At 50.7% G+C, this 16,408-nt stretch overlaps 1 protein-coding gene across 1 annotated transcript in view; it reads left to right on the top strand.

Moving 5' to 3' along the window:
* The window catches only part of VAV3 (vav guanine nucleotide exchange factor 3), a 254,195-nt gene that overhangs the window by 112,917 nt on the left and 124,870 nt on the right, over window positions 1-16,408 (top strand). The window contains exons 3-8 of the mRNA XM_028502809.2: window positions 3,729-3,787; window positions 5,212-5,277; window positions 10,511-10,619; window positions 11,368-11,460; window positions 14,261-14,329; window positions 16,300-16,403. Coding sequence (XP_028358610.1) covers window positions 3,729-3,787; window positions 5,212-5,277; window positions 10,511-10,619; window positions 11,368-11,460; window positions 14,261-14,329; window positions 16,300-16,403 — 500 coding nt within the window. The remainder of the gene's footprint in view (window positions 1-3,728; window positions 3,788-5,211; window positions 5,278-10,510; window positions 10,620-11,367; window positions 11,461-14,260; window positions 14,330-16,299; window positions 16,404-16,408) is intronic.

The raw sequence follows: 16,408 nt of genomic DNA, 5'->3' as shown, positions 1-16,408 counted from the left end.
GTGAAGTGGTGGCTATGAGCCTGGCTTTGAGCTCGGGGAAGGGGCTAGGACAGTGCAGAAGCAGCTTGACATCCCCGCCCGTAAGGGGTTTTCCATCGTCACGTAGGGAAGGACAGACAGACCAGCAGGTCATCAGAAAGCCTTGCTGTGTTCTTACAGACTCCTCAGGGGCATAGACATGGGAAGGGCGGTGGTCACACCTTTGGATGTAATCATCCCATCTCGGCGCCTTTGCTGTGCAAACACCTGCAGACGACCGAGCAGCCCTGTGGCGAGGATGGTGATTGACACCGTCGTTCTAGGAGCCGAACGTTGAGAAAGCTCATTGGCAGGAGAATGGCTGACTTGTGTTGTATACCTTAAAGGTTATACATTAAAATGAACAAAGTTACGTCTGTATGTGTTGACACAGCTGTCTGTGACCTATTGTTAAATGAAAACAAGCGTGTCATAGAAAAATCTGTGTAACAGGAGCACATTAGCTAAAATAATAAGTGTAAAGAAAAAGAAAAAAAGAAACCTCTGCCAGGGTCACATGCGGTTCTCAGCTCTGGTCATCTGTAGGCGGAAGGGGGGAGAGGGGGGTGTGGGGACAACTCTTGTGTGTTACTGTGTTAGTTCATCTTGTCGAGATAACCGCAAGTCCGTGCAGACGAATGGGGCCAGGGGCCAGGGGCCAGGGGCCAGGGCAGAGTGCGGAGCCGGGTGCAGAGCCCTCTGGGGACACAGAGGCCACCCAGACTGGAGGCGGGAGACGGGCGGAGAGGTTCGGGCTCTGGAGGAGAGATGGCGTGGTGAGTTCCGGATGTACCTGGGCAGCCCAGGAGGGGCACGGAGGGGCTGAGGGCTGCCTGCCAGAGGGACCTGGAGGATTCCCAGTGGGTGGCGGCGGGGAGCTGGCCACCTCCTCTGCTTTCGTCACTCGCCCAGGTTGTCCCGGGTTCTCCTTCCGTCCGCAGGGCCCAGCCACTGTGCTAAGCACTGCTCACCTGTCGCCCCTCTCTCTACGCCGCCCCCTCAGCCCAGACTTCCTGTTTCCCACCTGGACAACTGCCAGTGCCCTCCTGCGTGTCTCCTGGTGCCTCCTGGTGCCTGGGCTGTACCCTGGGTCCTCCCGCCAAGGCTGCCCTTTGCTTTGCCGAGTGACCTTCTACAAAGGCAGTTTTGACCCTGCTGTCTTCCTTCCTGAGCGTTTCCCATGATCCTTCATGGTGTCTGGGTCCCATGCACCTTTCTAAGGCAGAGAGCCCCCCTGCCCACCCCTCCCCTCCTTCCTCCTGCACTAGCTCTCCTGTGTGTCACCCAGGACCTTTGTCATTTCTTCACAGATGCCACGGTTCTTGCCCAACCAGGGGTGGATGTAGGCAGAGAAGGAAAATCTGTGATGTGGGGTGGGTAGTTGTGGGCTGTTGGCCTATAACCTTGCAAATATTGTGACTAGTTACCCGCCTTTCTGGGGGTGAAGTCCATAATTCCATCTAATTTTGAGATAAATTTAGAAATGAATGCATTTCGGGGAAAACAGTCTTCCTACTGTCTTGGGGGATATTTTCTTGCGTGAATGTTCCTGAGTGGGCGTTTCTGGTGGCAGGTCAGTCCCCGCACAGTGGACCCGGCCGGGGGGCGGGGGACGGTCCTGGCACCAACTTGTGTACTGGTCTCTCCCACGTCTGACGGCTCCACCGTCACGGGATGCCCACCGTTCTGAAAACACGACACGGACTCAACAGCCCCTGTTTGCCTGGGGTCACCTCAGAGCGAACGGGCGGGCGCCACGTGCGATCGGATGGACAGAGGACCCAGGCGTCGTCGTCCTCGGAGAGAGCTGCTCCGGGAGATGCTGCGTGTCGCCTTCCCGCCCTCCTCCGCCCTGGATCTGTGTCTTCGCTCTTCTGATGACGGCTACAGGGCGATGCATGCTCCCTTTAAAGAAATAACGGGAGCTGGGTTCGGCTTCTTGGTGTTCAGAAACGTTTGTACTTTATGAACCCCCTGGATGCAGGAGGACAGTAATAGAGCCCTGTCGTCTGGCTCCACCTGGTGGATGCATGTGTGAAAACAATCAAACTGTAGCCTTTTGTGGCGGAGCTTGGGGAGGGGGCAGGTTGTGAGTAGTTCTGGCTATTGGTAGCAACAGGAACAGGAGAGGCCTTCTTATCTTGTAGGAGCTGATCATTGTTATAGAAAGTCTCCCCAAGGAATGAAATGCATTTCTGTTCGAGTAAATAATGGCAGCAGTAAAATACACGGCGGTACTATTTTCTTGGGTTGAGTGGTGGGTGTCCAGCAGGGTCAGAGGCAGAATCCACCCCCGGCTTCAACGCAGTGCCACAGCAGCGTGAGGTGCGTGCAAAGACCCAACAACACGGTGATGCAGGAGTCTCAGTGTCGCTCCGCAGATTATTCCAGAACCTTCCAAAAGCTACACTTTTCATTCAGTGATGCATAACTGTGGGATTTCAGTAAATGATAACTTTTTTTTTATCTTGAGTCAGTTTATTTTGATGCCCTTATTATTTGTTTATTTGTAATCTTCTGAATCTATGAACCCACTGAAGTTGCTCTATCTTTATTCTGGGAAGTTAACAGGTATCGAGTTCTACCTGGGTGGTTCTGTTTTGCTTTTACATCTAACGTTGAACAAGGTTCGGCCAGGAAGAAATTGCATAATGGTTTTCAATTAAATTTCATTTGTACTAATTTCATTTTTTATGATAATAAAAGTTCACCTTTGCTCAGTGAAGCATTGGGTGGGCATTATCGTTTCCCCATCATTGTACAGTGCTCTTTTCTTCGTTTTGGTTTGTTTTAGTAATGTGAAAAGTACATGTGATTTCTCCTGAAATCTTTCGAAGAGATTCTGTTAGATATGAGTGGGGGGGGTCAAAGTGTAAGGTACTAATGCTGCCGCCACGGCCGGGTGCATCTTCCTAAGGAGCCCTTGAAACAGGCACGGATAAGCAAGGCTAATTTAAGAAACTCTTTTTTTCCTGAAAACACTCATAATTAGAATAAGCTAATTTTCATAGAGTTGGAGATGTTCAAGAATAGCTACCATTTAAATATTTTACATGTGTTATTTTCTTAATCCTTATAGTAATCCAATGACTATTAATAATTGTTACTGTGTGCTGTATCCAGATGAAAAAAACGGAAGCCCAGAGAAGTAGTTTGTCCAAGGTTATTTGGCCACTAAGTGGTAAGGGCAGGATTTGAACCCATGTGATGTGGCCCAAGAGCCCCCACGCTAAATCACTTTGCTGTCCAGTGGAGCTTCCTATGATGATGGTGATGATGGATGTCTGTGTGGCTGTTGAGCACTTGAAGTGTGGCCAGTAGAAGCTAGGAACTTTGTGTTTAAAGTTTTAATTGTCCTCAATTTAAGTAGCCTCGTGTGGTGGTGGCTACTGTTTTGAACAGTCCAGCTTTATAGGATTTTTGAGATTCTGTGCAAGCAGAGATGCAAGACCTTGAGGGCTACCCATCTAATCCCTTGTTTTACTGACGGGAAGGTACACACCAGATGGGCCAGTAATCTTAGAGTCAGAAGGTTAAACGAAGGCACGAGACTGCCCAGGCACAGCTCTTCCCGTTCTGCATCCCTTCGGCACCTGCAAATTTATGTTCCTGCTGCCTTTGATAATATTAGATTGTAAAGCTACTGTTTTGAGGGGAAAACTTATCTTTTCTGAAATACACGTTCAGTGAACACTTCCTTCTTTCCTCAGGTGATAGAAACATTGTCGCGACTTTCTCGAACACCGATAGCATTGGCCACAGGGATCAGGTAAGCTTCTTTCTCCATGGTCCATGTTCAATGTAACGACTGCTTGTTGAACAGTTACTTTTGGCAAATCACGCCGCGTACGAGGACTGCATCTCATTCACGCAGACCGCCTGGTATAACGAGCGTCGTGTAAGTGCCCCGTACACATTCGAGACTCACTGAGCAGGTGAAAACTTCCTCACAGCTTTGTACAGAAAGTAGCGTGCAGGCGGGATAAGTGTTCAACACCTTGTAATTTGCTCTTTTGTACACACTTTCTTTCCATGTCAGTACATGTGCTATGTTGTTACATGTAAACAGCACATTCTGAAAGAGCATGACTCTAATTTTGTGTATTAATGTATTTTTTGATTCTGAAAGGATAGACATCAGAAGAATTTTTTTCCTTTTTAATTATTCTTATCTATATTTTCAAAATTTCCAACAGTGGACTTGTACTGGTATAAGGGTCTGAATTTATTTTTAAAAAGCTTTTGAAACTTTGGCATTACTGACATGTTTTAATTTACTTGGAAAAAAATGTGGATTTCTCAAATGCCTTAAGTATTAATCCATAAACTAAGGTGAAAAAATCTGCTTTTCATATTAAATATAATTATCTCATAATTACCCAGTGCTTACTTGTTATTTTGATGGGTCCTCTTGTTGTTATAAAACATGACATGCTGACTGCATGTAAAAAAGAGTAAAACTTTGGCACTGTAGTATAATTACTGTGATTTTTTTGGATATAATTTAGAGCATTATGTGAGTGTCATAAAAAATATCACAGAAGCATGAGGCACACCAGGCAGCCTGTGGCTAAAGACAGGGATCAATTAAAGTGATTTTCTTTGACCAGGGGGCAGAGAAAACCCCCTGCGCTCCCTGAGGTCCCACTGACTCATGTATCCAATAGTTGAAAATGAAAAAGTGTGTGACTTAAATACCTGGAAGTCTAAGTAAAGAAAGTCAGAGTCAGTAATCATATATGTGTCAGCAATCATATATGTGCGTGGCATGTTTGTCCCCTAACCATTTCACTGTTAGGTTGTTACCCGAGTGTTCCTCAAGGGCGACGGCCGCCCAGTTACTTGCCCGCCAGAGCAGAATCTGCAGGGAAAAGAGCTGGTGTCGCAGGCGAGGCCTGAGCTGCGGAGCGGCAGCTGCAGGGACGCCGTGAGGTGGGGCTGCAGGGCTGTGGCTGGTGGGCGTCAGCCGGGCACACGGCAGGCCCCCCCGGCGCTCAGAGGGCTGCACCGCCCCCTGCTGGTGGCGGGGACCGCAGGTGCCATGGCCTCCCTGGGGGACAGGTGCAGTGTCAGACACGGTGACTGGCCCGACCACGCTGGGGGCAGACAGGGTGACACCTTTCATGAGAGGTCAATGCCCCTCCCGGAAGCTGCTTTTCACCCTTGTTTTTCTCCTCCCCTCCCCCCTTGCAGGCCCTTCCCGACGGAGGAAATCGTCAATGATGAGGACATCTACAAAGCCCTGCCGGACTTAATCGAGTACGTTGGGCGTGTCTGGCAACGTGTTTGCGTCCTCGTCTGTGGATGGCGACTGTGGGTGTTAAGACAGCTCCGTGGGGGGCGGGGGTGGCTTAATGACTAAGGTCCATAAGAGTCAACCTCACACTCTCGGTGGGAAGGGCACAGGAAAACGCAGTCCCGTTGGCTTGTGGTTGCCGTCGGGGGCCCACGGAGGGCGAGTCTCCGGGGCGAGTAAAGGGACACCCGGCCGTGCTGTAAAGTTCCGAGTCTCCCAAAGGCAGGGAGAGGTCGCAGAGAACAGTGCAGTCAGACAACTGAGGAGCGATGCAACAGAGAGTGGCCTCCGCCCCTGCAGCCGTAGGACAGGTGGTGCGTGCGTGCTCTGTAGGGTCAGGGCCTGGCCAGGTCAGTGGGCGCCGGAGGTATTCCGGGACGCTTCACTAGAGGGCGTTTGTCTGAGCAGAGACCCCATTGGGGCTTTACTATTTCATGGTCAGGAGAGGCCAAAGGACCTGGTGGCCAGTTGTCTTCTGTTGGTGGAGTGCCTCGTGCAGACGATAAATGAGTATAGAGCGCGCTCCTCACTCACCCCTCAGGGACCTGATGACCGAGACTGGGTGTGTTTGTGAGAGCTGTGGCCCGAAAGGGGTTGGGCTCCAGGGGGGCTCGGGTCCTGTGCACCTTCGCCTGTCTTTCCACCCCGTGCACCGGCACATTGAGCCGTCTTGCTCCACGACCTTGGCCCTGGCTGTTCCTTCTGCCCGCGGGGCTGACCCCTGGCCATCGAAGTCTTTGCTCAGACGTCCCTCTGCAGCGAGGCCTCCCTGGCTCCCCCGTCTGAAACTGCCACCACGCACCCCCGCTCTGTGTTTCCACGGCTCTCGCCGCTGCCTGACACAGTCTCTGTTTGCTTCACTCATTGTCCGTCTCCTCATGAGGCCAACCGGGTGAGGGCGGGGCCTTGACCTTGTTCTTGGCTGCCTTCCTAGAACTTCAGTGTCTGGTGTGTAGTACGTCCGTGGTAGATACTTGTTTTCGGAACAGGTAAGCCAAAGCTGCCTTAAGCACCTCCTGTTTGCCAGGCATCATGCTTCCGGTCAGAGCTCTTCAGCCCATGGAGCTGACTACGTGCCTGTTTCTTGCTGACCACGACCCATGCATGATCTTGTGTGATTCTGCGTGATGAGGCTGTTACTGGTACCATCACCATCTACACACTGAATCTTGAAAACCCAAGTAACTCGCTGAAGGTCATGTCACTAGTAAAGAGTAGTCTTTGGACTTGAACCAGGCAGTCCTCATTCCAGAGCGGAGGCTTGTACTCACGGTGCCCTGGCTCCCAGAAGCCACCCGGCCCGCCTCTCGGAGGACTGTCCGTGGGAGGGTGGGGGCGCAGCGGGCTGATGGAGCCACCGGGGCCCAGGCAGGTGACATTCGGGTGGTCCTTGGAGTCATATATGTTGAAGGTGTGCTAAGAATAGCTTCTTTTCTCTTCTTCAAATCTCCACTAATCTTTTTTTTTTAATTAATTTTTTAAAGATTTTATTTATTTTATTTTTTTTTTAGAGCTAGAGAGAGAGAGAAACATCAATGTGCGGTTGCTGGGGGTTATGGCCTGCAACCCAGGCATGTGCCTTGACTGGGAATCGAACCTGTGACACTTTGGTTTGCAGCCCGTGCTCAATCCATTGAGCTACTCCAGCCAGGCCAAATCTCCACTAATCTTAAGCTAGATAGTTGCCGATGGTCTCATTGAATTGGCTACCCTCTTCCTAAAGCGACTGTAGGACTGCTGGCCACCTAATCAAATTCTTTGCAGTATTGAGAGGAATGTATCATTTTTAGTGCTGTGATGACATGCCTTCTTACACCCCACCAGCTGTCACTTCTTCCCACTAATTTTTATAGTCTTCCCGAATTCTGTTCTGTGCATGTTGGATGACTCTGGTGAGGGTGCATTCCTAGCTCAGTTTGGAGGAGATTCGGGCTCCTGGAGTGGCTGCTCTGAGATACTGGCTCGTGCTGAGGGGTGCAGGCCACGCCGGCTGCCCCTCTGGTGGTCTTGCGGTCCTAGTGGCGGTGTTCGTCATGCAGATGCTTGCTTCTGCATTGGCTCTGGCAGCTTGGTGTCCAGTCTTAGCTTTGTTGTGACTTTTGTGGGCTCATTCACTGAACTCTAACTTCTGGGGGTGACTCGCCCGAGGGGAAGCCCTGGGAACCAACACGGCCTGCCCCGAGCTGCGTAGGGAATCCCTGTCGCCTTGCGTGGAGGGGAATAGACGCAGGGTGGATGCGGGGCACACGAGTGGCTGCATCGGCAGCATTCTGTCGTCTCCCGGTTTGGTGATCGGGGCCAGCCACGTCCCTGTGCAGGTGGCCTGGACGCAGGAAAACAAATGCGGATTTACTGACCACGTGAAGAATCACAGCTCCGCCCTTCTTCCCCGCTGCTTTATTGTACGCAGGTCACAAGTTATTGACCGAACTGTTGGCCACAGAAACAGCTTTCGTGTGGGATGGAATAAGGGATCCCAGGCTGTTCCAGCCCAGCCTCTGTGTGTGTGGCTCCTACCATTCTTAGAGAAAAGTCTGTGAGAATTTATTCGTAATGTTTCTCCACTCTCATGGGAAATAGTCAAAAGCAGGACTTCAGTGAGATGAGGCTTCTTTTGGCTGGATGGGGGGCAGGTGGAGGGGAGCGGGGGTGTTTACAGGGTCACAGGCAGGAGGGTGCAGATTAGAAATCTAGGGGAAATGGATTTCACGGCCTGTCTCCCTCCGACAGGATCCCCTTTGAAGTTCCTTCATCATTTCTTATCTCGGTCAGCCCCCTCCTGAACAGACTCACCCGTGCTTTGATGAGCTGTTGAACGCGCTCCAGCCATTTATTTAACTGTCCTCTGGCTGGGTTGCCTGCCGACGCCCTTCAGGGCAGAAATTCTGGAACTGCCGGTGTCACTCCCCATCTCCCCAGTTTTCCAAAGCAGGAGGCTGAGAGGCGGCCTGCCCTCCTGCCCCCTCTGTCCCTGGTTCAGGTGGGCCACCAAGCCTGGCTGGCTCAGTGACACCGTCTCCTGAGGCTGTTTCTCTCCTCGTCTGGTCGTGGCTCCCAGTCTCTCCCCGCCACGGTCTTCCATTTCTTGGCTCGCTGACGCCCCTGCCTGTGTCCTTGCCCCCCGAAGACTCCCTCCTTAACCCCCCGGCCGATTCCCCGTGCGCAGGTAAGGCCGGGCTCCCGAGTTCCCCGCTCAGCGTGCTTCTGGCTCTTCCTTCCGGGCCCCCTCCCTCGCCCGGCCACACCGCAGGGGACGCCGCTGCTCACTGGCCAGGCTCCGCACCCCTCCCTGCCCCCGCACCCGTTGGTGTCCTTTCTCTGAAACACCCTTCACCGCCTCCTCCAGTCGGTCCCCTCCGAGGGCAGACGCGCTGTCTGCCTCGTCCGCAGCCGTGGCTCCCGGGACCCAGTGTGTGTTACTCTGCAGACGCCTGTTGAGTACACTGACAGCTGCACGCAGGTGGAGAGTCTTCTGGGAGCCTTCCCTGGCCGCCCTGGTCGGGGGCGTTCTCCCTGCTCCCTTGGCCAGCGGGGGCCAAGGCCCCCCTGGCTCCTGGACGCAACTGTGTGTCTGTGGGCCATTCTCCACACTGGACCACGGCAGTGCCCTTGAACCTTCTCGACCCGGGCGTGCTCAGCCCTGTAGAGTCGGGCCATAGGTTCTGAGGAATGTCTGTTGGGGGGGGATGGGTGGACAGGTGGGCAGGTGGGCAGGTAACCCTGGGGAGCGTTCACCTCAGAGCAGAGTTCCCCGAACTTCAGCCTCCACCAGATCGCTCCTGTGACCGCCCTTTCCTTTCTCCCGGTGCTGGATGGCTCACGTCTGTCGGGTCTCCAGGTCACCCTTCCGGAGAAACTCGGACAGCTTGTTGACTGCACCTGCTGGGAAAAGTGCTCCAGGTGCACGCGACACCTACAGTGACAGTGTTTGTTTTTGTACCCGTCAGTTTACAACGTCCCGTCTGCATGGGCCGAGACAGGGGCTGAGGGCTGGCAGCATCGACGGAGCACATTTCTTTGTTAGAGAGACGTAAAGACTTCTAAAACATCTAAATGTATTCATCTCGATTCTTTGGAGTTATTAGTTAACAGAAGCTGAAAGGAGAAACTGAAGGAGACCATGCGATGGGTGGGACCAGCATTTCCTCCTTTTTTTTTTAACCTTCCCCCAAGGACACTTTTCCTTGCTTTCAGAGATGGAGGAAAGGAGGGGGAGGGGGAAAGGGAGAGAGAGATCAGTGTGAGAGAGAAACATCAATTATTTGCCTCCCATGTGCACCCCAATCGGGAATCAAACCCGCAGCCTTTTGGTGTATGGAACGATGCTCCAACCAATTGCGCCACCCCGGCCCGGGCAGTGTTTCCTACTCTGACCCGGTGGGTTGACAGTCTCACACGAAGGGTTTAGGAAAGATGTATCAGCCAGGCACCGTGTAAGTGCTCAGGAAGCTTTGGAAACAAGGATTATTTTCAACTTCCAAGAGACCAGCAACAGATTTAAAATGGCTTTCAAAACTGCCCTGCAGCCCTGGGACTGTTGCTGTAAACAGACTGCAGAGGAAACAGAGGAAAGCCGAATGCGGCTCAGGGGGCCTGTGGCTGCCTCTGGAAGGGGTTGGGAGGGCACTGCACGAGGTGTTGGCCGCGACAGCCCTGCAGAGCCTGATGCCTTTCAAGGGCCATTTGTAACTATTAGATCCTCTGAAGCTCCACCCCCGCCGTCTCGTGCATGTTAGCCCCTTCGGTAGAGTGAGTAAAGCATTCAGAGTGTAAGACGGCCTCTGTTTTAAACCCTGGGCCTCCGGGGACCAGCGGTGTGGTCCTGGGCAAGCCCGATGCCTTTCTGTTCTCTTCGGGTCTGTATCTGGAGAGAGCGGAGCCCTGGTAACGTCTCCCTGGTGACACAGCTGATGCGGCCCTGGGGGGACTCCAGGGGGATGTTTGCAGAGCGATGCACGGTCGTGCGGTGCACAGTAAACCTGCAGGGGGCGCTCGCGTCGCTGCCGTTGGCAGGGGACCCCTTGTCGTTTGTCATTGTTCCTGGTGGGGGGACGGAGCTGTGAGGGAAGCCCTTGGCTCTTGCCACTGGTTCCGCTTTATCTTCTCTCTGGGCTTCCCACGAGGATCCAGTAAGCTGCTTCTAGCTGTTGCCTTTCCTAATAGACAATGGCCCTTCCGTTGTGCCCTCTGTTCCAGCGAAACGCACGTGGATGGCGAAGAGGGCTTCTACGACTGCGTGTACGGGGAGGATGAGGGCGGCGAAGTCTACGAGGACCTGATGAAGGCGGAGGAGGCGCACCAGCCCGTAGGACTCGCACTTGCCTTGCGTCCTGAGTTGCTCTGGGTGTTTTACTGGGGACGGGATCCTTTGAAAGCCTCGATATAATTACTTACGTAGCTTCTACTGGGATAGTGTTTTCTTTCTTGCCTCTGCTCGTTAGGTGTGCATTTGATGCTACATCACATTTAAAGAGTATTTATCTGCTTCCTGAGAAAGACTTTCTCTCAAAACAGTATAATCTCGCAATTCTCTGAATGTGTGTTTCTTGGTTTCCTGACTAGGAAAGTGACAGGATTAGACCAGAGATTTGCCACGGTGGTTTCCACCTGTGAGATGCCACATTTCTCTGGCTGCAAATGCAATAGTCATGGGTGTATAGTTATATCTATACTGGCCTTTTGGTTATTTTTTCCTTTTACCATACAATTGTTTTTATTTATTTTATTTTTTTAATTGAATTTCTTGGGGTGACGTTGGTTCGCAAAACCATGTAGGGTTCAAGTGCACAACTCAATAATTCATCATCCGCACACTGCACTGTGCGCCCGTCACCCCCAGCACAGTCTCCTGCCGTCTGTGTCTCCCCTGCTTTGCCCACCTCCACCTACCCCCACCCCCCTTTCTGCCAGAGAGAAAAGGGGGTCGGTCACGTGTTTGGTTAGAAGTAGAAACCTTAGGAAAATCAGCAGTAATTTTGATCTTCTAGTTGCTGCCAGAGAGATTAACACGAGAGTTTGATTAACTAATTCTAGTTTGATCATGTGAATTGCAGAAATCTCCAGAAAATGACATACGGAGTTGCTGCCTAACAGAAATCAAGCAGACGGAAGAAAAATACACAGAGACGTTGGAGTCCATAGAAAAGGTGAGTGTTGATGACTCGGTCTCACTCTCGCCATCCCGGTGCTGCCTCCTGTGGTTGCTGTGTGAGGCTCAGCGTCCCGCCGTGCGTGTGTTCTGACTTTCCGCGGAACTTTGGCTTCCTAGACCTTAGAGCAGATTTCATCACCCCACAACTGTTTCCTTACTGAGTTTAGTGTCTGAATGGCACTGACCTAGGGACTGAGAAGATGGCAGTGAACACTGTAGAACTCCAGTTCTTTGTCGTGAAGGTTTATAATTTAAGCAAGTAAGAATGCCGGGTGGTGATACACCCTCTGAAGAGAGGAAGGCGGAGGAAGGGGACAGCGAGGGAAGGGGAGGACTGGTATTACTTTCCATCAGGTGGTAATGGGAGGTTTCTATGGTAAGACCATGTTTAAGCCGGCGGCTGAGGGAATCGAGCGAGCGAGCCGTGCGGATCTCTCAGAGATGATGGTTCTGGGAGGAGGGCCCGTAGGTGGGGCAGTGTCCAGTGTGCGTCGTGGAGCAGTGGCAGACGGCCCACTGGCTGATGCAGAAGGTGTGCAGGGAGCAGGGAGCGAGCGCAGAGGGCATGGGGGGGTGCTGCCGGGTCCCGTGGGGTGTCCGGCCCAGAGCCAGAGTGCGTGGAGCGGTGGGAGTGACATCATGATGTGAGTTTGTAACGGCGCATTCCGAATCTCACCAGGCAAGGGTGGAAGCTGGGAGAAAAGTCAGGAGCCTGTTGTAGAAATCAAGTCGATAGAAAATGTGGTGTTGGTACAGGTGGTAAAAGGTGGTCAGACTCTGAGTAAGCTTTGAAAATAGAGCCACGTGGATTTGGTGGTAAATTAGGTGAAGGATGTGTGGGAAAGAGTGTCATCAAGAAGGCCAGGTTTTGCCTTGACTGGGTGGCTCGGCAGCTCAGTGGGTTAGAGTGTCGTCCCCGTACGCCAAGGTGGCATGTTTGATCCCCAGTGAGGGCACGTACAAGAATTAACCAATGAATGCATAAATGAGTGGAACGACAAATGATCTCTCTATTTCTCTCTCTTGATCAGTGTAAAAATTTAGAAAAAGAATGCTAGATTTTTAGCACGAGCAACTGTGTGAATGGTGAAAATGGCGACTGAGACGGGAAAGGACGGGTTCGGCAATCCTGAGTCTGTTGAGCCATGCTAAACTCCCGCTGCCTATTTCGCTTCCAAGGAGCTGTGTTGAGGAGGAAGTTAGTGAGTCTGGCAGTGAGTGGAAAGGTCTGACAGACCTAGAGATCGGGCCGTTGTCACGCAATGGTGTCTAAGGCCACAGGGCTAGATGAGAGTGCCTCGGGAGTGAGTGTCGACGGAGAAGATTTTGGAGTCAGTTCTGATGACTTCCACATTAGAGGGTAGGGACATGAGAACCAGCAGAAAGGTTTGGAACATTGGAAAGAGAGATGAAGGCATGGAAGCGTTGTTTAGGGGAATGAGAGAGTAACCTTGACGAGGGGAAGTTAGTGGGATTATGTAGCATTACAGATCCAACTGAGTTTTGTGACTATATTTAAAGTTAGACTCTCGACATAGTTCATGGTTAGCTTCTTTGAACTATGCACAGCATAGGTGGCAAGCTAGATTTAAGCTGGCTTTTTCTTTTCCCAGAAGCAAGGGTAAGGGATATGCAGGGAGCTAATGTTGATCATGGTTAATGGAATGTCAGTTGGATAAGGGGGGAAGTGAGGACCCGAGAGATAGGGGACAGTCAGGGACTGTAGACCCAGTGGAGCTGGAGAATTCTTTGAGGGAATGAGTGACAAAGGCAGGAGGTAGTAGTCAGGGAGTTGACTGCTGGAAATTAATGCTGTGGAGCATTTGCCGTTGTTGATAAGATGAGGTCTTGAGCTACGACCACAGGAGTAGGAAGCTGAGCGAGGATGGAGCGCACGGTTACTGCAGGTCAAGGGGCTGGGGGCCAGGCTGCTCGGAGGGTCATCTGTGCAGACGCTGAGGTTGCCAAGGAAGCAGATGGGAGCAGTGATGAGGAGAGAGAGACGGTAGACCAGGAAGCCAATTCTCAAGGCGTGAGGGGGGTGAGCCATAAATTGCAAAAGCAGATTATTGATCTCAGGGATGTAGACTCTCCACAAAACATTTGGGGGATATTTTGCACCTGTCCTCAAAGATTCCTCCAACATGTTGCCATTTTTTGCCAATTCAGCCAGTAGTATTTTCTCTTTTTTTTTTTTCTTTTGGAAGCATGTAGTACCTAAACATTTAATGTTATTTATTTATTACTATTATTTTTTAAAAGATTTTATTTATTTATTTTTAGGCAGGGAAGGGAGGGAGAAAGAGAGAGAGAGAAACATCAATGTGTGGTTGCTGGGGGCCGTGGCCTGCAACCCAGGCATGTGCCCTGGCTGGGAATCGAACCTGCGACACTAGGGTTCACAGCCCGCGCTCAATCCACTGAGCTACATGAGCCAGGGCTATTTATTACTATTATTTTTAAGTTAAATTTATTGGGGTAACATTGGTTAATAACATTATATAAGTTTCAGTTATACAATTTTATAAAACGTTATGTGTCCATTCCACTGTGTGCTCATAACCCAAATTATTTTATGCTTTAAATGTATTAACTTGTAGTTATTTATGTCTTTCTATCTCTGTTCAACTGTAAAATCTTTAAGATAGAGAAAATATAGTGTCTGCTTTTCCTTGGGTATTTGTAATGCTGATAAACAACGGACTTTCAATAAATATTGATGGTTTGTGGGTAGAACCCCATTGTCTCAGCGAGCGTGCGTTGCGCCTAACTCTTCCTCCTCTCTCTGCCGGCAGTATTTCATGGCCCCGCTGAAGCGGTTCCTGACGGCCGCAGAGTTCGACTCTATCTTCATCAACATTCCTGTGAGTAAAACCCCGCCGGCTACAACCGCTGCGCTTCTGTAAATCCTCATCGGGTTCCAAATCCCTGTGGCATTCTCCTGTGTTCTTGAAGAATTTCCACTCTGTTTTCTGCCTCCTGAGTTCTTATAGCTGTTTTCTTGAGAAATAATGGGTAGGTCCAATCTTTAACCAAAAGTCACTCAAAGTACCTGCAGAAGATGTGTGGCTACGATTCATGTATTTGCCTTAAGGGCTTGTCATGATGAGGCATCTCAGTTAAATAGGGGTCCTGGTCTCTGTCTTGGGAGAGTCCCCTCCTGCCCGGAGCACTGCCCTACACTCCTCCAGCCCCTTGACCCCTCGTGTGAACACTGTCGTGACTCCTGTCTCCTCTGCTTCCTTCCGTCCTCCACTGTCCTGGGGTCTCTTTTCTGCTTGCGTTTGCACCAGCCTTAACTCCCGTTTCTGAAGTGCCCTGCTTCCTTAGGGTTCAACAGTCCCCTTTAATGGTCATATGCAAGGAACTTTTTTTTAGGTTTATATAAATATTTCAAGTTTCAGAGCACCTTCCAATTATCTTAGAGTCCTAAAAGAATATTTACTTGGAAGCATCGAAGCCAGCCAGATGCTATGCTAATGGAGGTCATGCTAGGCAAGACTCAAGTTCTTAGACTTCTAGCACTGGCTTTGGTTTTAATATATGGCTTTTTATAGATAATATGTAAGCTTTTATGTATAGGCTTACTTGTAGCTATTTGTAAAGTTTTACTTATTGATTTGAGAGAGAGAGAGAGAGAAAGAAAAAGAAAGAGTCATTGATTTGTTGCTCCATTTATTGATGCATTCACTGGTAGCTTCTTGTATGTGCCCTGACCAGAGATCGAACCCGCAACCCTGGCATATCAGGATGACACTCTCACCAACTGAGCTGCCCATCCGGGGCTATTGGTCCCTTATATCTTGATTCCATTATGTTCACTGTTGACGTGCACCAGTCGGTGTAGTGGTGACACAGTGTTTTTGTCCTTGATTTTGTCCAAATGAAGACATCCTCATCACTTTGTAGGGTAGCAGGGAAAGAAGGTCAGGGTGTAGGATGAAACAAAGTGTATGTCCTAGGAAGAGGGGGCTCTCAAACGCCCTGAGCATGGCCACTGTCACTGTCAGCCCGTTGGACAGTCAGTCTTGCAGCCTTTCCATACTCCTCGGTAGAATGGCAGGCCCCACGTTCCTGGTCCCTGTGCACCCTCCCGAGTGCCCCTGGGCACCGGGACAGACTGCAGGGCGTTGGCCCCTGGATCCCAATGTCCTCCTTTCCCGGCTGTGACATGTACTTACTGTCAGGCTGAAAATTACTTGCTTATCAGAAAAAAAGGTGAAATCCTGACTTCTGAGTTATTCTGATAAACTGCCCACTGCAATTTATTTGCTCCTTATTTCTGCCACGAATTGTCTGGTTCCAAGTAATTGAACCTGGTTGTTGTCAGCCGAGCACTGGGACACCCCGAACCGGCCAAAGCACAGGTGTGCATTTTCACGTCCCGAGGTTGTGGGTCATCACGTATCTTGTCCATAAGACATGAAGCACTTGGGTAATTGTATCTAAAAATTTAAAGTTATTACAAAACGAGAGTGAGCTGTACATATTTTCCTACAAGGAATAAATTATCCTTTAATAACTAGTGAAATAATTCCCCAGCCCCCCACGGGACATTGGCTTTCAAGTCAGGTCTGAAATTGCTGTTTCCCACACACACCGCCTGTTGCTCTCCCTCCCTGGCCCCTCCCCTGTCCCTCCCCCTTCTCCTCCATTTTCCCTCCACCCCCTCCTCTCCCTCCCGTCTTTCCTGACGGGAAGCAGGTTTATGTTCTGAGGGCATTCAGCATATCCTGGAGTCTAGCACTGACAAGGGATTCTGGGTTTGGGGTGACTTTTTTGGGGGACGGGTTCTGATTTCTCACTGGCTTTAACACTTGTTTTCTTTTCTAAGGAACTTGTAAAAGTTCATCGGAACTTAATGCAAGAAATTCATGATTCCATTATAAACAAAAATGACCAGAATTTGTATCAAATTTTCATTAACTACAAGGAAAGGTAAC

This window comes from Phyllostomus discolor, chromosome 14, assembly GCF_004126475.2.
Source record: "Phyllostomus discolor isolate MPI-MPIP mPhyDis1 chromosome 14, mPhyDis1.pri.v3, whole genome shotgun sequence".
Lineage (NCBI taxonomy): Eukaryota > Metazoa > Chordata > Mammalia > Chiroptera > Phyllostomidae > Phyllostomus > Phyllostomus discolor.
This window is presented reverse-complemented; position numbering and strand designations above follow the sequence as displayed.